Below are 26,227 nucleotides of genomic sequence, written 5' to 3' on the forward strand. Positions count from 1 at the left end.
TTTCAAATTGATCAGGGGTGCAACTGCAACATAAAATTACTCATCGCTGGTCAAAGAGAAGGCACTGGCTCAATAGTGGGGTGCTCAGCTCCCACTGCACCCACTGAGATGGCACACTTAGAGGGGCATAATCGAAAGGGACGCCCAAGTTTTCCTCAGGACGTCCCGGCGAAGGGGTGGGGAAACCTGTATTATCGAAACAAGATGGACGTCCATCTTTTGTTTCGATAATACGGTCGGGGACGGCCAAATCGCAAAATTTAGGTCGACCTTAGAGATGGTCGTTCCCGATTTTCGGCGATAATGGAAACCGAGGACGCCCATCTCAGAAACGACCAAATCCAAGCCATTTGGTCGTGGGAGGAGCCAGCATTCGTAGTGCACTGGTCCCCCTCACATGCCAAGACACCAACCGGGCACCCTAGGGGGCACTGCAGTGGACTTCAGAAATTGCTCCCAGGTGCACAGCTCCCTTACCTTGTGTGCTGAGCCCCCAAAACCCACTCCCCACAACTGTACACCACTACCATAGCCATAAGGGGTGAAGGGGGGCACCTACATGTGGGTACAGTGGGTTTCTGGTGGGTTTTGAAGGGCTCACATTTACCACCACAAGTGTAACAGGTAGGGGGGGGGTGAGCCTGGGTCTGCCTGCTTGAAGTGCACTGCAGTACCCACTAAAACTGCTCCAGGGACCTGCATAATGCTGTCATAGAGCTGGGTATGATATTTGAGGCTGGCAAAAAATATTTTAAAAGTTTTTTTTTTTAGGGAGGGAGGGGGTTGGTGACCACTAGGGAAGTAAGGGGAGGTCATCCCCCGATTCCCTCCAGTGGTCACCTGGTCAGTTTGGGCACCTTTTTGAGGCTTGGTCGTAAAAACAAAAATGGACCAAGTAAAATCGCCCAGTGCTCGTCAGGGACGCCCTTCTTTTTTCCATTATCGGTCGAGGACGCCCATGTATTAGGCACGGCCCATTCCCACCTTCGCTATGCTTCCGAAACTCATCCCTGCGATGGAAAGCAGTTGAGGACGCCAATTTGGGCGACCCTGGGAGAAGGACGCCCATCTCCCGATTTATGTCGAAAGATGGGCACCCTTCTCTTTCGAAAATAAGCCTGCAAGTCTACATACTTGTCCTAACCTTTCTTGAGGGCAGATACATAGTCTGTCTCCATCACCTTCACCAGGAGGCCATTCCACAAATTCACCACCCTTTCTGTGAAAAAGTAGTTCCTCAACTTACTTTTGAGACTATCCCCTTTCACCTTCATCCTACGTCCCTTCATTGCAGTGCTTCCTTTCAATTGAAACAGACATTCATGCCCAAGAGATATTTAAATGTCTCTATCATATCTCCCCTCTCCTATCTTTCTTCCAAAGTATACCTATTGAGATCTTTAAGTCTGTCCCCCTACGCTTTACGATGAAGACCACTGACCATTTTAGTAGCTACTTTCTGGAGGAACTCCATGCTGTTTATATCTCCAGAACTGCACACAGTAAACGAGGTCTCACCAGAGACTTATAGAGAGGCATCATCGCCTCCTTTTTCCTGTCATTCCTCTCCGTGTGCACCCAATCCAGCATCATGATACAATCTCATCACTATATTTATACTATACAGCATTCTAAACTAAAACACAAAACATTATAGGAGCTCATAATTTAGTCCCATAAAAAAGTATCATCCGTACATTATTGTAACATAGTAGATGACAGCAGAAAAACACCTGCACGGTCCATCCAGTCTGCCCAAGAAATGTGCCACTTTTTTGTGTATACCTTACCTTGATTTGTACCTGTCTTTTTCAGGGCACAGACCGTACAAGTCTGCCCAGCACTATCCCCGCCTCCCAACCACCAGCCCTGCCTCCCACTACCGGCTCTGTTATCCAATCTCGGCTAAGCTCCTGAGGATCCATTCCTTCTGAACAGGATTCCTTTATGTTTATCCCACGCATGTTTGAATTCCGTTACCGTTTTCATCTCCACCACCTCCCGCGGGAGGGCATTCCAAGTATCCACCACTCTCTCCGTGAAAAAATACTTCCTGACATTTTTCTTGAGTCTGCCCCCCTTCAATCTCATTTCATGTCCTCTCGTTCTCCCACCTTCGTATCTCTGGAAAAGGTTTGTTTGCGGATTAATACCTTTCAAATATTTGAACGTCTGTATCATATCACCCCTGTTTCTTCTTTCCTCCAGAGTATACATGTTTAGTTCAGCAAGTCTCTCCTCATACGTCTTGTAACGCAAATCCCATACCATTCTCGTAGCTTTTCTTTGCACCGCTTCGATTCTTTTTACATCCTTAGCAAGATACGGCCTCCAAAACTGATTAATTTATTTTTCATTCTGTGCACTCAAGGAGCCGCACTTCTTTAACCGTTATTTATATTGTACTATAACCTGCTCCTGAATCTCTCCGACATATGGCTGAGTGCAGCTTGACACAATTGATGCTAGGATTCAAAGAGGCATATTTTCAAAGCACTTTGGGAGGCTAAGTTCCATAGGTTTCTATGGAACTTTGGGAGGCTAAGTGCTTTGAAAATGAGCTTGATAGTCCTCCAGAGCCCCTTTGCTTTCTACTCCAGCAGTTCCCTGGTTTCTACCAAGACCCCAACACAACGCCTACAGCTACAAGGATCCTTGTCAACGGGCTACAGACTATGGCTCTTTCCAGAACCTGGGACATGTACACTCTGAATCGGGTCAGTAGCTACCACCATTGAGACTTCTTTTCACTAGTGTCACCAGAGTATCTCTAGGAGGTCTGCATGACAATGGTAGACGTTCGAATGAAGGGTCCGTAAGTGAAGTGCCAACTTGGAAAAGGCTGCCAGAAGCTGTGAAGGGAGGGTCACTCTCAGAAGATCCAGGAGTGGCTGCAAGTGGGCCCCCTAGAGGATGCTTGGGCAGAATCTGTGTCACCAGCACCACGCAACCCCATGCAAAGCCTCTTTCATTATTTTGAGACCAAGCTCTGGGAGACGAGGCACAAAGGGCTGGAAATGGAGGCCAGGAGGAAAAAAAAACCTTTTCCACCGTTGCAAAACAGTGCTCTTCGGTCCACTTTGAACTGGCACCAGACTCAGACAGTGGATTCCGGCCAGCAGGAGGGGGAAGGACAAACAACCTCTGTGCCTATTGCAAAACTGATCAGGAAAAACTGAAAGGCTCGGCCAATTAGTGTACAGTGTAAATAACCCCTTGGAAAGGTTTATTTCTGGATGAAAGCTAATTCTCTTAGGTACAAGGCTAGTTTAAATTTGAAAATGTACTCTCCTGAGAAATGCACAGAAAGAGAAACCTACGGGTCAATATTCAAAGCGATTTATCTGGCCAGAAACAGCTCCTGTTTGGGGCCAACGGGTCATTTTCAGTGGCAAAACCAATTAATGCTATTGAAAATATCCGGTTAGCGCTTAAAAACAGCTATTTTGGGGGTGGAGTCAGCCAGGGGCAGACAGAGTGGTCGGGGCCCACCGCCCGGCCGCCACGACACTCCCTAACTGCTGCGCTGCTGCCCCCCTACTGCTGCAGCCGACGCCCCCGCTGCCCCGGTTCTACCTGAAGGGCCCTGGTGGTCTAGTGGTCTCTGCGGGGGGGGGGGGGGGGCAGGGAAGAAGCATGCTCTTTACTGCCTGCTGTGCTGTCGCTATTCCCCCACCTGTCGGCACCACCACGTTTTCAAAATGGCAGCTGAGACTCTCGCAGGGAATCCTGGCCATTTTTAAAATACAGCGGTGCCGGGCAGGGGGAATAGTGGCAGCACAACGGGCAGGAAAGAACATGTTCCCCCTCCCCCCCACCCCCCACCCCTTTAAAGGTAGGACCAGGGAGGGCTGTAATGTGCGGCAGGTATCCAGGCAGAGCCTCTGGGTCCCCTAGAGCCTCTCTGGACTCTGCCCAGTTGCCCGAATGGTCAGTCCGCCCCTGGAGTCAGCAATTGGCAAGTTACGTCAGACGAGAGCGGGACAAAGGGAGGGAAGGCCCGAAGGGAGGCGATCTGCAGACTGCCGCTGCCGCGCTTCTTTCACACGGAGCGAGGTTGAGATGAGGCGCTATGATTTGAATTCAGGGGGGCCCGGCCCTGTGGTGGACGGAGGGGGGACGGGTGGAGGGGACGGCGGCACCGGGCCCCCCTTGGAGGTCCGGGGAATTTTGTCCCCCCTGCCCCCCCTTCTCGGCGGCTCTGGAACCAGCCACCTCTGGATTGCAAGACTGGTGCTCTAACCACTAGGCCACTCCTCCACAACCTTGTTTTAGATTGGTTTTTAAGTTGCAAGGGTGTTTTTTAGTTATTTATTGTTCTAACGAGCTGTGGAGGACATTTGTTTTTTTTACAATGTAATCCCCTTTTTGCTCTTATCTGCTGGAACAGATGTAGTGAAGTCTGTCCAGCTGGGTCATCCAATCAAATCCCTGTCACTTTTAGTTAAACGAAGTTTCCAGTCACTTTTTTTGTGTGTTAATTTATTAATATGGATGTGAAGTGACTTTTGCTTGAGAGGTTTTTACTTCTGAATGTGACTCTCTCAGTTATATAATTTCTGTTTTAAGTATATTTATTTGTGTGTTTGATCTTTTTAGTAACTCTGCCCCTGACGCACCCGTTTCTCAGGTGAAACACAGCCATGTCTGAGAAGTTCTGAGAGAAGAGGACATTTCTCCGGGTAAGTGAACTTTTTTTTAATTCTGTATTTTAGTGATTTAAAGGTTGGGGTTTGAAAGAAGTATTGTAGGTTTATTGATAAAGACAGTTAGAATTTAAAAAAAAAATCAAAATTTATTAACTAGTCTCCATACCCTTTTCCTCATAGTTTTAAAACTTGAACTTTCTGCCACAGCTGCATTAACAGATAGCATCTAAAAGGCATAGCAGGGCCTAGTTTAGTCTTCATTAAAAAAAAAAAAAAAACACGAAGCAGCAGCAAGCTTTATTAACTAGTTTCCGTGGAGGGGCATAATCGAACAAAAACATCTATCTCCATGGGCGTTTTTCTCCGAGAACGGGTCCGTGAAGGGGCGGACCGAACCGTATTTTCAAAAAAAATAGACATCCATGTTTTATTCGACAATTTGTGAGCTGGGCGTTTTTGTTTTTCAGTGATAATGGAAAATGAAAGCGCCCAGCTCAAAAACGAATAAATCCAAGGCATTTGTTCATGGGAGGGGCCAGGATTCGTAGTGCACTGGTCCCCCTCACATGCCAGGACATCAACCGGGCACCCTAGGGGGCACTTTTACAAAAACAAAAAAAAAAGGTAAAAGAGCTCCCAGGTGCATAGCACCCTTCCCTTGTGTGTTGAGCCCCCCAAATCCCCCTCAAAACCCACTGCCCACAAGTCTACACCATTACTATAGCCCTAAGGGGTGAAGGGGGGCACCTACATGTGGGTACAGTGGGTTTGGGGGGCGGTGTGGAGGGCTCCCATTTACCAGCACAAGTGTAACAGGTGGGGGGGATGGGCCTGGGTCTACCTGCCTGACGTCCACTGCACCCCCTAATAACTGCTCCAGTGACCTGCATACTGCTGCCAGGGAGGTGGGTATGACATTTGAGGGTGAAAATAAAAAGTTGTGAAACGGCATATTTTGTGCTGGGAGGGGGTTTGTGACCACTGGGGGAGTCAGGGGAGGTCATCCCAGACTCCCTCCAGTGGTCATCTGGTCATTTAGGGCACTTTTTGGGGCCTTAATCGTGGAAAAACAGGGTCCAGGAAAAGTGCCCTAAATTCTCGCTAAAAACGCATATTTTTCTTCCATTATCGGCGAAAGGCGCCCATCTCTGATCGCCCGATAAGCACACCCCAGTTCCGCCTTCACCACGCCTTCGACACGCCCCCATCAACTTTGTCCGCATCCGCGACGGAGTGCAGTTGAAAACGTCCAAATTCGGCTTTCGATTATACCGCTTTATTCGTTTTTGTGAGATAAACGTCTATCTCCCGATTTGGGTCGCAATATAGGCGTTTTTCTTTTTCAATTATAAGCTGGATAGTGAACAACCCTTTTCCCCATAGTTTTAAACTGAAACTTTCTTCTACAGGTAGAAACTTAAACTGCAACAGCCAAGAGCATTAAAAGGATAGTAGCAGGGCATAAACTTCGTCTTAAAAGAAAGTCACTGTCTGTTCATTGCCTGGAGGAGAAGTAGCAGTGCTACTGACCTAAAAGGCAGACGATCAGAAGCAAACGGGGGGAACTAGACACCGTTAGTGCTGGACTAGGGCCTATGTTTGCCTAAACCAGGGGCGTAGCCAGACCTCAGCAGGAGGGGGGGTCCAGAGCCCAAGGTGGGGGGGGGCACATTTAGCCCCCCTCCCCCAACCGCTGACCCCAGCCACCGCCGCAAGGTACCTTTGGTGGAGGGGGTCCCCAACCCCCATGAGCCTTGGTCATCTTCAGCGCCGTTCTCTGGCGCGTTCGCTGATCTGTGCTGTGAGTCCTGACGTCCTGCACGTGAACGTGCAGGACGTCAGGACTCACAGCACAGATCAGCGAATGAAGAGTAAGGCTGACAGGGATTGGGGACCCCCGCCAGCAAAGGTTCCATGCGGCGGCAGTGGCAGCAGGTCGAACGTGGCGGGGGAGGGTCAGCGGGGGGTGACAAAAGTAGAGAGGGCCAAGACTAAATCTGTGGGGGCCTATGCACCCATAGCCCCACCTAGCTACGCCCTGGCCTGAACCCCAGGTTCAGAGGGAGAATTAGAGACCTGTTTCTGTTTTCTTCACTAAACCTTAAAGCAAATTAGACCAAGCAGTGGCAGGGACTGGGTTTAGTAATGCTTGGAATAAACTCCCTGAGCCCATACGCCAGGCCCCCTCCCTGCCCATCTTCAAATCCCTACTCAAAGCCCACCTCTTCAATGTTGCCTTTGGCACCTAACCACTTTACCTCTATTCAAGAAATCTAGACTGCCCCAACTTGTCATTTCGTCTGTTAGATTGTAAGCTCCTTTGAGCAGGGACTGTCCTTTTTTGTTAAACTGTACAGCGCTGCGTAACCCTAGTAGCGCTCTAGAAATGTTAAGTAGTAGTAGTAGTATTACATATAGCAGTGATTTAACCAGAGCTGAGATTGTGATGTCATAATGCCTCATTCCACCAATGCCTAAGAGCCAACCTCATCAGTGATGTCACAATGGCTCGACTGTCCTATACTTGGCCCACTTCCCCCCTTAGTGTGAAGAGTTTGTCTCTGATATCCAGAGCTGAGATTGTGATGTCATAATGCCTCATTCCACCAATGCCTAAGAGCCAACCTCATCAGTGATGTCACAATGGCTCGACTGTCCTATACTTGTCTCACTCTTATCTATTAGATTGTAAGCTCTTTGAGCAGGGACTGTCTCTCTTTGTTAAATTGTACAGCGCTGCGTAATCCTAGTAGCGCTCTAGAAATGTTAAGTAGTAGTAGTAGTAGTATTACATATAGCAGTGATTTAACCAGAACTGAGATTGTGATGTCATAATGCCTCATTCCACCAATGCCTAAGAGCCAACCTCATCAGTGATGTCACAATGGCTTGATTGTCCTATACTTGTCTCACTCTTATCTATTAGATTGTAAGCTCCTTGAGCAGGGACTGTCCTTCCATGTTAAATTGTACAGCGCTGCGTAACCCTAGTAGCGCTCTAGAAATGTCAAGTAGTAGTAGTAGTAGTAGTACAACTGGTAAATATTTCGATAGCAGTAATATGCCAGAATTCTTCCATAAGCAGAACATCATAGTGTAATTCACAGGCTCTTAAGTTTACACTATTCTGTAGTAATTATTATGATCTGAAAAAGACAAAGGTGATTCCTTCTGCCTATGTTCAATGCAGCTGTGATGAACCCTTTAAGCATTTCTTTAAGGAAGTAAATAAACATGTGGACAAAGGTGAGTCAGTTAATATTGTGTATTTGGATTTTCAGAAGGCATTTGACAAAGTACTTCATGAAGGACTCCCGAGGAAAATGGAGAGTCATGGGATAGGAGGCAGTGTCCTACTGTGGATTAAGACAGGTTAAAGGATAGAAACAGAGAGTAGGGTTGAATGGTGAGTATTCTCAATGGAGAAGGGTAAACAGTGGGGTTCCTCAGAGGGCCTGTGCCGGGGGGAGGGAGGGGGGGCTGCTTTTTAACACGTATAAAAACGATCTGGAAACAGCAATAATGAGCGAGGTGATTAAAATGTGCAGTTGTTCAAAATTGTAAAATCACAAAAGGATTGTGAAACATTGCAAGAGGTCCTTGCAAGACTGAGATCCAAATGGTATACGACACGTGAAGGGGCATTTTCGATACGACATCTAAATCGGATTTTGGACATTTTGCTGAAAACGTCCGTAAATCAAGTGGCAAACATAGCAATTTTCAAACCTGAAAAACATCCATCTTTTTGTTTTGAAAATGCCCATTTCCTAGACGCTTTGTAGGTGTTATGTGCTCAGTGCATTTTTCGTTTGTGACCATTTAAAAAAAAAAAACCAAGGGGAAAAAACACACAAAAACAAGCCATTGGGATCATTCTTAGTAGACTGGCCACACAGGCATCCCAGGGGGCACTGCAGTGGACTTCACATAAAAGGTCCCAGGTACACATTTCGCCATTATATTATATGGTGAGCCCTCCAAAATCCACCAAAAACCTACTGTACCCAACTATACACCACTACAATAGCCCTTATGGCTGCAGGTGTCACCTATATGTGGGTGCAATAGGTTTCTGGTGGGTTTTGGAGAACTCACACTTTTCTCCACAAGTGTAAGAGATAGTATGGGATATGGGTAGGGTTACCATATTTGGTCTCCTCCCCCCCCCAAAAAAGAGGACATATGCCCCGCCCCACCACACCCCACCCCCTTTCACATATTCCCCTCCCCCCTGCCACACACCCCGTCACCCCCCTTCCCTTACCTTACTCTACCGCCCTGGTGGTCTAGTGACCTCTTCGGGGCAGGAAAGAGCCCCCTCTTTGCTGCCCTACATCCTGTTGCTGATCTCGGCGCCGATTCAAAATGGCCACCGAGAGTTGAAGTCTCGCGCGGTTGCTTCCCCTCTCGGTGGCCATTTTGAATCAGCGCCAAGGTTAGCAACAGGATGCAGGGCAGTGGAAGAGGTCGCTAGACCACCAGGGCAGTAGAGTAGTAAGTAAGGGGAGGGGAGGGCCGGGAGGCTAGCATAGGACAGCCCGCCAACCTGCCCGTTTGTCCAGAAATCCAAATGGGCAGATTGGCAAAACCCACCCGGTTGCCCGGACATGTCCTCAAAAAGAGGACATGTCCGGGTAAATCCGGACATATGGTAACCCTAGATATGGGCCCGGGTCCCCTTCTCTACAGTTCACTGCACTGACCTGCTTACTCCTTTAATAGGACTGGACATATCATCTGATGCTGTCATAGAGGCTGGTATGTACTGTTTCTTTCACATCTTTGGGGGGGGGGGGGTGGGAGGGGTCATGCCTTAATCCCTCCAGTGGTCATTTAGAGCATCTTTTTGTGACTTAGTCATAATTGAAACAGTTCTAGACCAAAAACATCTTAACCTTTAGCCTTGGATGTTTTTGCTTTGTTCCATTATGGCGGAAAAAATGTCCAGGTTTAGAGAATGCTCAAATCCCACCCCTGACATGCCCCTTGTGACCTGGATGTATTGCTGATGAACTGCATAGAAAAAAGGTCTTACAGATCGGTTTTGAAAATGGCTTTTAGACAACAACAACAAAAATCCACCTGCCGCTTTATGGATGTTTTTCTGTTTCGAAAATGAGCCCCTTAATGTGAGCGAGTGCAAAGTGATGCACGTAGGAAAGAGGAACCTAAACTATAGCTACAAGATGCAAGATTCCACATTAGGAGTCACTGACCAGGAAAGGGATCTGTAGATGTTTTAGAGAAGGAGCCTTGCCCAGTAGCGACAGCGTACCTCGGAGGTAGGAAGTTCGTCTTTCCACAGCCAATTCTGGTTTGCTACCAGCTCATTTTTTCCAGAAGATTGTTATATCTTCCAGAAATTATTTAATCAGCAACATACAGGGACTCCTGAGGCAGGCCTGAGCGGCTGAAACACAATTCGTGTCGAGTCCACATTTTAAGAATTAAACTTATGCTGTGAACTTTGTAGAGTCCAGTAGAAGTTTTTTTTGCCATAATCTTTTCTGTCTCCTTCGCTGTGACTTTTTCCTTTGTCACTGTTGACGATGCATTGAAACGCTCTGCTCAATGTGCAGCGGCGGCAAAGAAAGCAAATAGAATGTTAGGAAATATTAGGAAAGGAAAGGAAAACAAAACTGAAAATGTTATAATGCCTTGCCATCACTCAATGGTGCAACCCAGTGGTGTGCTGGAGCAGGCTCTCACAGGCTCGCAAGAGCCGGTTGTTAAGTTTTTAAGAATTTTGGGAGCTGGTTGTTAGATTGTAAGCTCTTTGAGCAGGGACTGTCTTTTTTCTACGTTTGTGCAGCGCTGCGTACGCCTTGTAGCGCTATAGAAATGCTAAATAGTAGTAGTAGTAGTAGTAAACTAGGGCCCTCCATGGCTACTTTAACAACTGGCTCCCACAATTTGGGCTTGGGCCCCCTGCTGAATTCTCTTTTACTTTGCTGGTGGGGATGCTGAGCCCTGCCAGCCAAGTAAATAGACTGCTGCTGCTCCCCGCTCCTTGTTTCCAGCTCTGAGCAGCAGGCTGGGACTTCTCCAGCATGCTGCTCAGAGCAAGACGTTGGGAGTGGTGGCAGTCCATTTATTGGCTGCCAGCAAAGGACTGCCTAGCGTGCCCGCAGGAAGGGAGGGAGGGAGGAGAGAGAGGCAAGTGTTGCTCCCCCCCACCTGGCCACCCCTAGCCCTTCCAACTGCAGAGCTGGCTATGTCTGGAGACAGAGCCTGTTGTTAAAAATTTACCAGCACACCCCTGGTGCAACCGCACCTCGAATACTGTTTGCAGTTCTGGTCACTACGTCTCAAAAAAGATATAGCGAAATTAGAAAAGATACAGAGAAGGGTTGCAAAAATGATAAAGAGGATGGGACAACTTCCCTATGAGGAAAGGCTAAAGCGGCCAGGGCTCTTTAGCTTGAAGAAGAGACAGCCAAAGGGAGATATGATAGAGGTCTATAAAATAATGAGTGGAATGGGTAGATGTGAATCACTTAAAGTGTTTACTTCTTCCAAAAATGCAAGGACTAGAGGGCACGCAATGAAACTACTAAATAATAATTTTAAAATAAATCAGATAAAATATTTCTTAACTCAAGGTATAATTAAATTCTGAAATTCATTGCCAGGGAATGTGGTTAAAGCAGTTAGCTTAGCAGGGTTTAAAACAGGTTTGGACAGGTTCATAGTAGAAAAGTCCATAAGCCATTATTAAGATGGACTTGGGAAAATCCACTGCTTGCACCTGGGACAAGTAGCTCAAAATCTGTTTTACTCTTGGGATCTTGCCAGGTACTTCTGATCTAGATTGGCCACTATTGGAAACAGGATACTAGACTTGACGGACCTTTGGTCTGTCCCAGTATGGCAACACTTATGTTCATTTTCTTCAGCAACAAGCCGAAAAGCAGATGACTGGATCCCTGTGCCAACCCGGCCACAAGATTTGTACTGTACGCTGATGACACCACAAAGACATCTCTGTGGGTCAAGGCTGGAAAAGAAACCCAGTGACACACACAGAGGGTCACAAGACTCAGATACAATGAGCCTGCCTTAGTCACATCCCCAGCCTGGACAGTGTGTGTGTAATTCTGTGCAAAGGGGAATGTCCTGTATGGCCAGCTTGACCTAAAACCTATATTTATAAGACGTTTCTCAAGCTAGGGGTTTAGTAAAAAAAAAAAAAAAAACCCAAGAGATTCAGTTGGTACCACTGAACCTCAACCAACAATTTTTGTACCAAAATAAGTTTCAATTTAGCATTTCTGTAATTTATGAATAATGTGTACAGAAAACTAACACATAAAAGTCAACATGGAAAGACATTTGCATAATTTAATGAATGAACATTTTAAAATGTCCAAAGCAATGCAGCAATAGTGAAGAAAGACACTTCATGAAGAAAGACACTCCCATTCCATTTAGAAGGACGATCTTTGAATGTTAATCTCCCCAAAACAGAAATACTTTTTAATAAGACCATGTTATCAAAATCCCTTCCAATGCGTTCCTTATAGGAATTCAAGTATTTCCATACTGGGTCAGACCAAGGGTCGAGCAAGCCCAGCATCCTGTTTCCAAGAAAGGCCAATCCGGGCCACTTCTGAAGGTGAATTTCTTCGTGTTGCATTAACCCCTTTGTGAGAGTGCTATACAAGAACTTACTTAAATCTTTATTACCCAAGTTGCAAAGGACTCAAGTATAAATCACTTTATGCATCCAGCTTCTCCTACATAAGTACACAAGTGTGGAACGCACTACCAAAAGCTGTGAAAACAACGTATGACCACCTTAATTTCCGAAAAGCATTAAAGACCCACCTGTTCGAAAAGGCATACGCTACGGACTAGGGTTACCATATTTTGTCCTCTGGAAAAGAGGGCACGTCACGCCCCTGCCCCACCCACACCAGGCCCCTTTCACATCCTCACCCTGCCCTCTCTCACCCCGCCCCCTGTCACATATCCCCCTCCCCTCACTTAGTATCTACTACCCTGGTGGTCTAGTGACCTCTGAGGCAGGAAAGAGCCCTCTCTTTCCTGCCCAGAGTGCTGCCCTTGCCCTGCATCCTGTTGCTGTGACGGTCTTGGGATTCAAAATGGCCGCCAAGAGTTGAAGTCTCACAAGGCCGCTTCAACTCTTGGCAGCCATTTTGAATCCCGAGACCGTCACACAGCAACAGGATGCAGGCAAGGACAGGGCTCTTTCCTGTCCCGATTAAGAGGTCACTAGACCACCAGGGCAGTAGATAGTAAGTAAGGGAAGGGGAGGGGAGGCTAGGATAGGTCCGCCGCCTGCCCACCCGTTTGCCCAAAAATCCGGACAAACAGGCGGACTGGCAAAACCTGCCTGGACACCCAGACATGTCCGGGTAAATCTGGACGTATGGTAACCCTACTACGGACCAAACGTAATATCTGCAGCATAACTTAAACAAAACCTTATAATGTATACTATACAGCTCTCCTTCTCTACTATTCCTAACTGTTGTCTAGATCTATAAACCTTATAAGACTATAACATCAACCTGTATTTGTTTCTATACCGCAGCTGGCGAATGCCTTCACGGGTTCTATGTAAGCCACATTGAGCCTGCAAATAGGTGGGAAAATGTGGGATACAAATGCAACAAATAAATAAATAAAAATACTGGTAAAAACCTAGAAAGCTCGATATATAATGCAGAGTTGAGTGGTGCTAACGAGGTGCAGATTACAGGTCTGGCTTTCTAGATAATCAAAATATGCAAATGAGCCCGATTCTTTCCCAGAGCAAATGTATGCCAACAAACATTCAAAGTGGAGACTCTAGAAAACAACCCTGTTTGTAGTCGCCATGGGTCAGGATTCTGCCTCTTTGATGGAAGAGGCCATTGCATGTTATATGGATAGATATATGTAAATCTATAATTCATAACACTTACTTCACCATAAGGTGAGCAGAAAGTCTCAGACTTAGTAAGCCCACATGTCGATGAGGCTTTCAAATGACTGGATCTTCCTAGGAGCAGATCACCAACAGGTGGATAGCATGCTCCATGGGAGCAGTCTCGTTGAGCTTGCAGCAGGCTTGGCAATGCTGAAAAATATTACAAATACAACGGAGTCACTCTCAACAGGCCCTAGATGCTAATAATTTCTTTTTTGCTCATTGTGAAGGTCTTTTACAAAGGCGCACTAGCATTTTGAGCACACGCTAAACACTAGAGGCACCCATATATTCCTATGAGTGTCCTTAGCATTTAACACATGCTAATTTTTATGCTAGCGTGCCTTAGTAAAAGGACCCCTGTATCTACTAAAAGCAGACCTATCTTGAGTTGTCCCATAAAAAAACCATAAACAAGACCATCCCAAAATGAATAAAGGTTTCATACACAAGTATCGACTACAGATTCAGTGCATGTTAAAAGTTATAGGATGAAGGTGAAAGGGGACAGACTCAGGAGTAACCTGAGGAAACACTTCTATTTGGATGGCGAATTCATGGAATGGCCTCCTGGTAGAGGTGGTGGAGATGAATTCAAGAAAGCTTAGGATAACTACATAGGATCTCTAAGGGAGAGGAAGGGATGGGCAGACTGAATAGGCCATATGGGAGGGGGGGTGGGGGTTATCAATATGGGCACCATTAAGTTGGGTTGTTTTACCACGTCATGCTATGTTAACGTGGTGTCGCATTGCATAAAATGAGACTCTGTGCTAAAATAACCCAACTTAACGGTAGACCACATTGATAACTTCTTCCCATGGTCTTTATCAGCCTTCGTTTTTCTGTTTCTTTGTTATATACAGTCCCTTCAATCTTCAATCCACACAATGGGATAGATGCTCGCAGGGGCGTAGCCAGACTTCGGCAGGAGGGGGGTCCAGAGTCTGAGGTGAGGGAGCACGTTTTAGCCCCGCCCCCCCCCCCCCCGGTGCTGCCAACCCCTGACCCGCCATTTTTGACCTCCTCGCCGCCACCACCACCACCACCTTTGACCCCCCCCAGCACCAACCCTTTCGACCCCCGCTTCCCGCCACCACCAACCCTCCACCGCCGTCGGGTACCTTTGCTGGCAGGGGACCCCAACCCCAGCCAAAGTCCTCTTCGGTGCAACTGCATTGCTGATCTGCAAGGACAGGCTTCTGTTTCTGTGAGTACATGCAGGACGTCAGACTCACAGAAACAGAAGCCTGCCCTTGCAGATCAGCAACGCGGCCGCGCAGGCTTCCGTTTCTGCGAGTCTGACGTCCTGCACGTACTCACAGAAACAGAAGCCTGTCCTTGTAGATCAGCAACGCGGCCGCACCAGAGAAGAGGACTTCGCCTGGCGGGGGTTGGGACCCCTGCCAGCAAAGTTACCCGACGGCGGCGGGGGAGGGTTGGTGGCAGGGGGGGCCGGGGCCAAATCTACGGGGGCCCATGCCCCCACGGCCCCATGTAGCTACGACCCTGGATGCTGGTGAAATGACAGCTGTTCATTCAGCCCTCTCTCCTGCCTTTATAAATTGGGCCTTTGGCTTCCCTTAGGCGACTGTATCTACCTTTACTCTGTACAACAGGAGACACAGAATTTTAAAAAAGACTAGATAGAGGGGTGGGCCTACAACACATTGTCATTGGGGACTTATCTTTCATCACATCTATGAGATCATAGCACTTACCCAGAAAGATGATGAGCAGTCGCATTCCTGGTCCGTCTGGCATATTCCCATGCAGTGATTAGTTCCCTAAAAGAAAGGTTGAAGCATAACTGAAAATGGGGTGTTTTGCAAATTTGTGGAAAAGGCATGTCATTAATTAGAATTACAAACCCAAACTTATCAGTTATCACACTTGCATCTGATGATAAGAAAATGCATTTTGCCAGATCTTCATGAACTCCTTGTAGAAGGGAGAGAATTTTGGGGTGGAATTCATGGGGTTTTTTGTAATTAATCTGTATATTTTAGTCACCTATATTATTTTCTAACTGGAGATACATTCTTTTCCTGCAAATCTTTGTGCATCTCATTTTTTTGCCTATTCTGTTGATTTTTCCGTGCACCTATGAACTTCAGTGTTGGCAAGCATGAGGTCCCGGCAAGTCGTTAAATCACAAATGCTCCCAGAGCCCACAGGGTACTGAGAGACCAGATGTGATCAGAAATGTTCATGCCACTTTGTGGAATGTTAAAAAAAAAAAAAAAAAAGGTAAGCGTGATCCCTGGAACCACAAAGCCTAGGAAGGTGGCAACAATGAGAATCTCAGTCCAAAAGTCGCATGTTTTGGGAGAGCCAAATCCCAAGAACATTGAACCACTGGAGTTTTGGAAGGGATTTCCTTACTTTACAGTCTACTCATCCTGCAACTTCATTGCAAAAGAATAAAATGAGTTTACAGAGACGCAGCCAACTGGTTGGGCAGAGAAAATGCCTTCATTAGAAAGGGTCAGGAGCATAGCCAGACCTGTTATTTTGGGTGGGCCCTGAGTTAACCAGGGTGGGCCCTTCCCACCCTCACCCCTGTCCATACATACAGCAGCGATTCCAGTAAGCAGCCTGTGCCAGCCCTGCAGGCTTTCCTCTACCACATCCCCACCAATGATCTGGTGAACAGGTTACTTCCTGTTCCGGGGCAGAGGAAGTAGGGAACCAGCGGAACCGACAGCCACGCGGCTGCTCCCAGCAAGTAAGAATGCACCCCCGGGGGGGGGGGGCAGATGAGTCTGCACACCGGGGGGGGGGGGGGGGTGCGCATCGGCGATCCACCCTGGGTGGCAACCGACCAAGGATCGCCACTGGTTTACATATCAAATTTGTCTGCCCAACTTTGAGGGACTTATACAGAATCCCGGGCATAGTGTGCATTCTTAAGCATATTGCTCCCTTAATGGAAGAATAAAGGGGGAAAACCCTTTGCTTACCTTTAAGAAAGGCTTGAAAGAATTTTTGTTCTGGCCCTGCTTAAAGAACCAACATTGGACTCCCTGCTGGAATTGTATATTGCTGATTTCTCTTTTGCATTTTTGTTATGTATACACACTTTTGTTATCCTGATTTATAAATGTTCTTTTATACTCTGCCCTGAATAAGGACGGACTAAAAATAATACATTTCAATTTCGTTCAAAAAAACAAACAAACATGAGAAATGACATGACAAATGCATTGGGCTGCCCACCCCTATTCCAAACAATGGTTCTACTAATTGGGTTTCTGTCAGGTACTTGTGATCGGAATTGGCCACTGCTGGAAGCAGGATACTGGGCTAGATGGACCATGGGTCTGACCCAGTGTGGTTGTTCTTATGTTATGTCTAGAAGCTCCCAAGCATAACAGTGCACAATCACTGCCATCTGCAACACACATTAACCACTGTGGGGAAATATATTTTAAACCAGAGTACAATTACTCCAAATATCAACTAAATACTCACAGTTTCTAAATTAAACATTCAATCTTATCAATAATATGTATTTATTAAATCATTAAACATAAACCTGCTGGCAATACAATCTAACACAAAGTGCCCCTAGAATTCCAATCCACCCTCTCCTTCAATCACTCACATACACACGCACACTACCAATATCTGCACCATTGATTAGGCCACCCCATTTGTTTGGAATACCCTATAAACCATTGTACATAAATTGAACTCAGTTGTCATCTTACGGGATTCCCCCGTTGCCATATACTTCAAATAAGTCTCCAATGTTCATGGGAAGGTCTTATCCCCGATCCAAACGCAAATCCAAAACCAAAAGTGGTGGTCTATTGAGTCCAGCATAAGTTGTATATATCAACTAATAGGGCCGATTATAGGCCATAGCATGTGTTGAGCGTCACTCCAGATTGGGTCTGTAACACACACCAGCCTCTGCCTGCATTTTTACAGGTTTGTCCTAAATTCTATCCAGACCGTTGCAACATTTCAAGGGCTACATCCGAGTCCCTAGCTTTGGTTAATATGGCAACATTGGTGAAATAAGCAGTTCTTGCCTGGCCTTCAAACTAAGTTCTGATTATCTCAAGCAAAGATACAATATCACGGAAAATCTCCGACATTTACAGATCCCTGTAAGGATTAAATGTGTGTTCCTTCAACAAAGCTCCACCATATAAGGTCCAACAAACAGCTCAACACAGAACGCTCTGAGCTGGCGTAGGTTTAAGGCGTTATTCCGTTCCTACAACCAGAGCGCTGTTCTCTGATCATAGGAGCAGGATACAAGCAGAGCTCATTTAAATCTAATTTAAATGAGCTCCGCGCTGTCGCCTCTCGCCTGCGCTGTTTGCCCGGTGATCATGGGTGCGAAGGTAAATGCAGGCGCTAGGCCAGTGCTACCGCCTGTATTTACCTTTGATCATCAGGCTGTCAGGGCTGTTTTCATCTGCTCACAGGCCACACACAATACGCACTACCAAACGCCGTGAAAACAACGCAAGACCTATTAAACTTCCGAAAGTCACTAAAAAAAAACAACTTACCTACTCAAAAAGGCGTACCCGAATGATCCAACTTAAAATGCCCGAGCCCTGCAACACAACGACTCTTAATACTCGAAATGGACATAACATAACTCTTCCTTCTTTCTTATTCCATAATATGTCGGTCGCACACGACTTCTACCATGATATCACTATGTATTTGTCAGACCGGAACTGGCGATCGCCAGCACGGTACTACGTAAGCCACTTTGAGCCTGCAAATAGGTGGGCAAAGGTGGGATACAAGTGCAACAAAATAAACAAATGGTATTTGTTACGTAGTGTACTTAAATCCAAACAAACAGGAACTCTTATGAATCTTCTGCTAGACAGTCCTAATCTGGTAATGTTCTGGGCAGATGTTTGGGACAAGTTACAGAGGATTTTCGGGTTTCAAGAGCCTTTTCTACCAAAGTATATAATCTGGAAGTCCACTTGCACCCCATTTCTATTTTCAGAGAGCGATAAACAATTGTTCGATTTCTTAGTCTCTACTGCGTTGAAATTAATAATATCCCACTGGAAAGATAGTTCTCCAGTTAATGTTATTCTTTGGTGGAACTGGGTCTTGTTGTACAAAAAATATGACCAACTGTCGATTCGCTTTATACCTGGACCTACTAATGGTCCTCAGAAGTGGGGAAACGTTGGATCTTTCTATTACCTATGGCTTAGCTACTGACCAATGTTTGTACTCCGCTTAATGTATACCATTGTATATAAGTAATGCCACACTGGCAAAAAGACCAAGGGTCCATCGAGCCCAGCATCCTATCCACGACAGCGGCCAATCCAGGCAAGCTTCCCAAACGTACAAACATTCTATACATGTTATTCCTGGAATTGTGGATTTTTCCCATGTCCATTTAGTAGCGGTTTATGGACTTGTCCTTTAGGAAACCGTCTAACCCCTTTTTAAACTCTGCCAAGCTAACCGCCTTCACCACGTTCTCCGGCAACTAATTCCAGAGTTTAATTACGCATTGGGTGAAGCAACATTTTCTCCAATTTGTTTTAAATTTACTACACTGTAGTTTCATCGCATGTCCCCTAGTCCTAGTATTTTTGGAAAGCTTCACAGACGCTTCACATCCACCTGTTCCACTCCACTCATTATTTTATATACCTCTATCATGTCTCCCCATTGTGGGGTTTTTTTTTCTGATTGATGTATTATTGAAAATTCAATAAAAATATTTACAAAAATAAAATAAAATACTGCATGTACACAGACACAACTTTTGCTGTTCACATCTTATATACATACCTGTGTCTTGGCGTTTAAACTTCCTTTTCTATCCCTGTGACCAGCCAAATGTTTTACAGTGTGGATTCTCACCTGGAGTCTGCTGGCTGAAATCCCACACTGCCTGCTTTTAAGCTCAGTCTTACCTGGGATAGTCAGCGTCAAAGTGTCATAATGATAAAGATGTGTGTCATGAACCTCAGACGCACCCACCCACCCAAACAGACGCACTGCACACCGTATCTCAAGCACAGGAAACATCCCTTCCAGACACATCTGCATGAGTCAGATTCGAACACGCTTCTGTGACCCTGGCATTCAAAAAAACATTCACAAGGCGGCCTCAGAAACAGAAAAGAGAGTTTACCAAAACAACATCCTCAATAAGCCTAGAACAAAAGCAGGCCCAGTAGAGAACCAAGAACCACGCCTTAATAAAGCCAATTCCCAACTCCATTCAACTGATATTTTATCTGTGTTTAACCAAGGCAATTGACAATGCTTTTAAAAAATCATCTGGGTTTTTGGGGTAAGTATTCACAACAGTAGGTAGGGAAGCCAGGGTTCAAATCTGGCACTTTGAGTAAATCGCCTCATCTCCTCCATTGCCTCAGATGCAAACGATTATAAGACTTGTGGGGACCAGGCAGAATGTAACTCATCTTGAGCCATCAACGAAATGGTGTAAGCTAGATCTTTTTTTAAGTACCCTTAGCACAAAAATGTAGCAGACATCTTGAATCTGCTAACCACATTAAATTCTTTCTTTCTGACCTTATCTTTCTTAAGCCAGTCCTTAAGACAAACCCAGCCAGTCTGGATTTCAGGATATCCACAGTGAATCTACATGAGTTGAGAGAAATCTGCATGCATTGCCTCCCTTCTAGGCAAATCTATCTCATGCATATGGTGGGCATCCTGAAAACCTGACCAGCTGAGCTAGGTGTGTTTTAAGGACTGGGGGGGGGGGGGTTGGGAACCCCTGATCTGCTTGTACTCTTGAGTCTGCAGTAGCTGAGTCTTTACAAATCTGGTTCTAAAACAGAAGCCTGAACAAGTTTCAATTGGAAACGACAGCACACAGAATCCCAACGTAGTCTTTCCCCGCGCACACACACAGTTAAGAAACAAAAAAATCTAACCTGAGGGTCTAAAGGAGAACTTTCTGCACAAGAAGCTCAGGAGCCATGGTTACAAACTAAACCAAAGAGCAAGGCCTGGCTGGCAAGGAAAACATGTTCCCTAAGGCCAGAAAATCCCGGGTCCTGGCTCTCGGACTTCCTCCTCTCTGAAGCACACAGATATTACTCATTAAGCAGGAGACCTGCCCAAGGTGTGTCTCCTTCTACACACTTCCCCCTCCGGGTTATTCATGCTGTAATGCTGCATACTTCACCCTGGAATCATAACCCAGCACAGTCTCACAATCCTAACAGTTTGCAACTTGTCTGCAGAGATTTGTACCAACATGTTCAACCCCCCCCCCCCCCCTCCCTACAGAAGGCACTGAAATAGGCTGATTGGCAACTGCTGTTTATGAGAGGCAGATAAAGTGTTTTTGAGATGCTGGTTTACCTTAATTAGTCTGCACAGACCTGGGCTCAGCATTTGTAACAACCTCATATCGCTTCAGCACATATGCTGTGCCAGAGAAATTAAATATATAATTTAAAGAGTGGAGTGGAGGAGTCGCCTAGTGGTTAGTGCAGTGGACTTTGATCCTGGGGAACTGAGTTTGATTCCCACTGCAGCTCCTTGTGACTCTGGGCAAGTCACTTAACCCTCCATTGCCCCTGGTACAAAATAAGTACCTGAACAGATGTAAACCGCTTTGAATGTAGCTGCAAAAACCTCAGAAAGGCGGTATATCAAGTCCCATTTCCCTTTCCCTATTTCAGATTCTACATGGAATGTTGGCTATTGTTTGAGGTTCTGTTGCTACTATTTGAGATTCTACATGGAATGTTAATGTTGCTATTCCACTAGCAACATTCCGCCAAAACCGATTTACTCATATCACCCCTCTCCTCAGGTCACTTCACTGGCTTCCAATCAGATACTGCATTCAATTCAAGCTTCTCCTTCTTACCTACAAATGCATTCAGTCTGCTGCCCTTCACTACCTCTCCTCCCTCATCTCCCCCTATGTTCCCGCCCGTAACCTCCGTTCACAGGACAAATCCCTCCTCTCTGTACCCTTCTCCAACACCGCCAACTCCAGGCTCCGCTCATTCTGCCTCGCCTCACCCTATGCTTGGAACAACCTTCCTGAGCCCTTACGCCAAGCCCCCTCCCTGCCCATCTTCAACTCTTTGCTTAAAACCCACCTCTTCAATGCTGCATTCGGCACCTAACTCTTACCGTTCAGTAAACCCAGACTGCCCCAATTTGACCACCCCTATCGAACTGTCTGTTCACTTGTCTCTTAGATTGTAAGCTCCTTGAGCAGGGACCGTCCCCCTATGTTAAATTGTACAGTGCTGCGTAACCCTGGTAGCGCTTTAGAAATGTTAAGTAGTAGTAGTAGTATGTAGAAGCCTGCCCTTGCAGATCAGCAACGCGGCCGCGCAGGCTTCTGTTTCTGTGAGTCTGACGTCCTGCAGGACGTCAGACTCACAGAAACAGAAGCCTGCATGGCCGCATTGCTGATCTGCAAGGGCAGGCTTTTACATGGAATGTTGCTAGTGGAGGAGTAGCCTAGTGGCTAGTGCAGTGGACCTTGATCCTGGGGAACTCAGTTCAATTCCCGCAGCTCCTTGTGACTCTGGGCAAGTCACTTAACCCTCCATTGCCTCTGGTACAAAATAAGTACCTGAATAGATGTAAACTGCTTTGAATGTAGTTGCAAAAACCTCAGAAAGGCCGTATATCAAGTCCCATTTCCCTTCCCCTTTCCCTTATATCTGTCTATATCTAGTTAGATAGATAGATAGATAGATAGATAGATAGATAGATAGATAGATAGATAGATAGATAGATAGATAGATAGATAGATAGATAGACAGACACACCTAGCCAGTCAGGCTCTCAGGATGCCCACAATGAATATGCATGACATAAATGTACATGCCCTACCCCAATGGTATGCAAAGCTATCTGATGCATATTCATTGTGGGTATCCTGAAAATCTGGCTGGCTAGACATGCCCCGACAACTGTGTTGAGCACCCCTGCTCTAAAGTAATAAAAGGCAGAACTGTGATGTGGCCCATTTTATGGCAGAAGACTTTTTTTTGGGGGGGGGGGGGCACAGAAATAGAAAGCCTGAACACCAGCATTCACCACGAAACACAATGTTATACATATATGTTCAGCAACATTATTTATGGGGGATGTTATCAGCATGGGCTACCATTAAGATGGGTTATTTTGTCACAAATCATGCTATTTTAGCACAGGTCCCATTTTATGCAATGAGACTTTCTTACTAATAACTGGGATTAATAGTAAATTAATACATCTTAATGGTATATCTCCTCCTTAATTGAAGAAGAAATAAATGTCTCTGGAAATCAGAATCACTGCTATATGTAATTAAAGTGAGCCTAGTACAAGCCATTGTGACATCACTGATGAGCTTGGCTCTTATTGGTGGAATGAGGCATTATGACATCACAATATCAGATCTGGTTACGAGACTGACATCATTGATGAGGTTGGCTCTTATTGGTGGAATGAGGCATTATGACATCACAATATCAGCTCTGGTTACCAGAGACTGAAACTCTTCACACAAAGGGGGGGAAGTTATCAGCATGGGCTACTGTTAAAATGGATTATTTTACCACTAACTCATGCTATTTTAGCACAGGTCCCATTTTATGCAATTAGACCTAGTTACTAATAACTGCAGTTAACAGTAAAATACCAGTATACGACCAGAGGAAGAAAGAAAGCAGGTCACAGAGCCTTTTTACGGAGAGCTGTGATGATGGGAAAGAAATCCATACTTAACTTGTGGCTAAAAGAGGAGGGGCCATCGATCCAGTTGTGGCGGTCCTACATGATCTCACTTTGTGCCATGGAACGGAAAGACTTGTCGGATTTAGCATCCCTGAAGGGAGACAGATTTTTTCAATGTTGGCAACCGTTCTTAGACACTTTAACACCGTTGGCACGGAGTAGAGTACTTAATGGTTAAACAAATATACAACATTAGAGGAATTCCTGGTGGGACGGGTAGGATGGGAGGAGGGAGGGGACAAGGGAGGGATTAGTCTAGAGGGTAGGGAGGGACGGTGGTAGGGAGGGTACGGAGGAGGGGGGGGAATAATAAACTGTGTGACGATATGAGAGAGAAATATGTTGAAAGTTTTGAAAATGTTGTGCTTATCCTGATAAAGCTTGTACTATTCATTGTTGTAGTCACCAATAAAAAGTTTATTAAAAAAAAAAACCCAGTAAAATACCAATGTGGGTTACTTTTAAGAAAAAGAAATGTCTTTTGAAATTGAAATCACTACTACATGTAATAAAAGTGAGTCAAGTATAGGACAATCAAGCCATTGTGACATCACTGATGAGGTTGTCTCTTATTGGTGGAATGAGGCATTATGACATCACAATATCAACTCTGGTTACCAGAGACTGGAATTCTTCACACTAAGGGGGAAGTTATCAATGTGGGCTATTGTTAAATGTTATTGTACCAGTAACTCCTGCTGTTCTAGCACAGCTCCAATTTTATGCAATGAGATCTAGTTACTAATAACTTGGGTTAACAGTAGCCTGTGTTGATAACTTCCTCCCTTAAATGGATAGTACCACTGGATATAAGAATGCATATATTTAACTCTGCTGGCCAGCAATGCTGAAAATCCAGTTGTTCCTCTTTCCTGGTTTCTGATCTTCCATTCCAGGGCATTTGTGGTCCTTTTAGTTTCTGCTTCTTGTGTTGGGAGTCAACACTGCAAGTACCATGATACACCAGGAGGGTTAATGTCAAAAAGTGAAGAACTACCAGAAGTCCCTATCCAGGAATGGATCACATCTAGTGTTACCAGCTGGCTTGGAGTCATAAAGCTGTGCTTCTCAACCCTCTCCTGGAGGCACAACTTGCCAATCAGGTTTTCAGGATCACCACAATGAAGATACATGAGACAGATTAGCATATAATGAGTGTCTGCTATATATATGCAAATTTATCTCACTGCTTTTTGCTTTTTCCATGTGGTGATCCTAAAAGCTTGATTATCTAGGTGTCTCTGGGTGAGTGTTCAGAGGTACTGTCTGAGCTTTACTCCAGTGACTACCGGGGCTTGGAGGAATAGCCTAGTGGTTAGTGCAGTGGACCTTGATCCTGGGGTTGCAATTCCCACTGCAACTCCTTGTGACTCTGGCCAAGTCACCTAACCCTCCTTTGCCCCAGGTACAACATAAGTACCTGGATATACCACAGAAACCACAGAAAGGCAGTATGTCAAGTCCCATTTCCTTTTCCCTGTTTGAGATTCTACACAGAATGTTGCTACTATTTGAGATTCTAGACAGAATGTTGCTAGTGGATGAGTAGCCTAGTGGTTAGTGCAGCAGACTTTGATCCTGGGGAACTGGGTTTAATTCTCACTGGAGCTCCTTGTGACTCTGAGCAAGTCACTTAACCCTCCATTGCCCCAGGTACAATATAAGTATCCATATCTACTATAATAAAACTCACCCTCAACGTTCTGAGGACACTGATGTCAGTGAAGCCAAGCCCTGACTTCCTTCAAAAAGGTTCGAAGCCACCAAAATCCCTCCGGGCCCCGCCCTCAAGGGCGGAGCAATGGCAGAACAATGAAGGGGTTGGCAGGGAGGGAGGCAGGGAGGGAGGCAGGGAGGCGGGGGGGAGGAATCGCTCCGGGCCCCGCCCTCACGTCAAACGTCATGACGGTGGGGGCGGAGCAATGGCAGAACAACGAAGGGGTTGGCCAGGGAGGGGGGGGGGGGTGTTGGCAACGAAAACCTTGCTAACGCCCATTTCATTTGCTCTGAAATGGGCCTCTTTTACTTGTATAATATATAAACCACTTTGATTGTAACCACAGATGGTATATCAAGTCCCTTTTCCATGGTAATGTTACTCCTATTTTGAAGTCCCTACATTGGCTTCCTATAAAGTTTCAGACTGAGATTAAAATGTTATTGTTGGTTTTTAAAATACTGAATGGTTGCATTTCCCCAGTACCACTCCGAGATGTTATCAACCTTAACACTCTCTGAGATCTTCTCAAAAACAGTTACTTGAAGTTTCATCTTTTCTGCGGGTTCACATAGAAGAACGCAGGTCTTCCGTATTCTATGTTGGGCCCAACACGCATCAATTTGGAATTACCGCACGGCTACTGTGTGGCCCGGGCGGTAATTTCATGTTTTACGCGTGTCCACTACGCGCGCCAGAAAATAATTTCTATTTTCTGGCACGCCGCACTAACTGGGTGGTAAAAGGCATTCTATGCACATAGACCGTTACCGCCCGGTTAACACCTGAGACCTTACCGCTAAGTCAATGGGTGGCAGTAAGGTCTCAGACCCAAAATGGAGGCGCGACAATTTTCATTTTGTCGCACGGCCATTTTTGGCCAAAATAAAAAAGGAATTGATCTGTGCACGTCCAAAACACGTGCCTACACCAGCGCAGGCCATTTTTCAGCACACCTTAGTAAAAGGACCCCTTGGTGCAATATTCCATCAAAGTGGTCTAAAAAATAAAAGCCCAGGAGGGGCAGCGGAGAAAGAGAAGGCTAGGAAGAGGTTAGAGAAGGAGGTAGCAGCAGGAAATAGAAGTGGAAAAAGAAATGAAAAGTTAGGAAGAGAATATTTGTCTAAATAACCAAGATTTGAGAGATTTTTTTAAATGAGGGAAGGGAATTAGCATGCACTAAAA

At 45.7% G+C, this 26,227-nt stretch overlaps 1 protein-coding gene across 2 annotated transcripts in view; it reads right to left on the bottom strand.

Annotated features, from left to right (window-relative positions):
• Nucleotides 1-20,681, bottom strand: part of LAMB3 (laminin subunit beta 3) — a 109,223-nt gene extending 88,542 nt beyond the window's left edge. Inside the window, exons 1-3 of one of the 2 annotated variants that reach the window (XM_030221328.1) lie at nt 20,505-20,681; nt 15,309-15,374; nt 13,583-13,737 (exon numbers count right to left, since the gene is read on the bottom strand). In XM_030221328.1, coding sequence (XP_030077188.1) covers nt 13,583-13,737; nt 15,309-15,351 — 198 coding nt within the window. In that variant the 5' untranslated portion in view covers nt 15,352-15,374; nt 20,505-20,681. Of the gene's footprint in view, nt 1-13,582; nt 13,738-15,308; nt 15,375-19,383; nt 19,456-20,504 lie in introns of those variants that run through there. The other variant, XM_030221329.1, reaches the window with a different exon arrangement.
• Nucleotides 20,682-26,227: the final 5,546 nt, after the last annotated feature.

This window comes from Microcaecilia unicolor, chromosome 12 (genome assembly GCF_901765095.1).
Source record: "Microcaecilia unicolor chromosome 12, aMicUni1.1, whole genome shotgun sequence".
Taxonomy (NCBI): domain Eukaryota; kingdom Metazoa; phylum Chordata; class Amphibia; order Gymnophiona; family Siphonopidae; genus Microcaecilia; species Microcaecilia unicolor.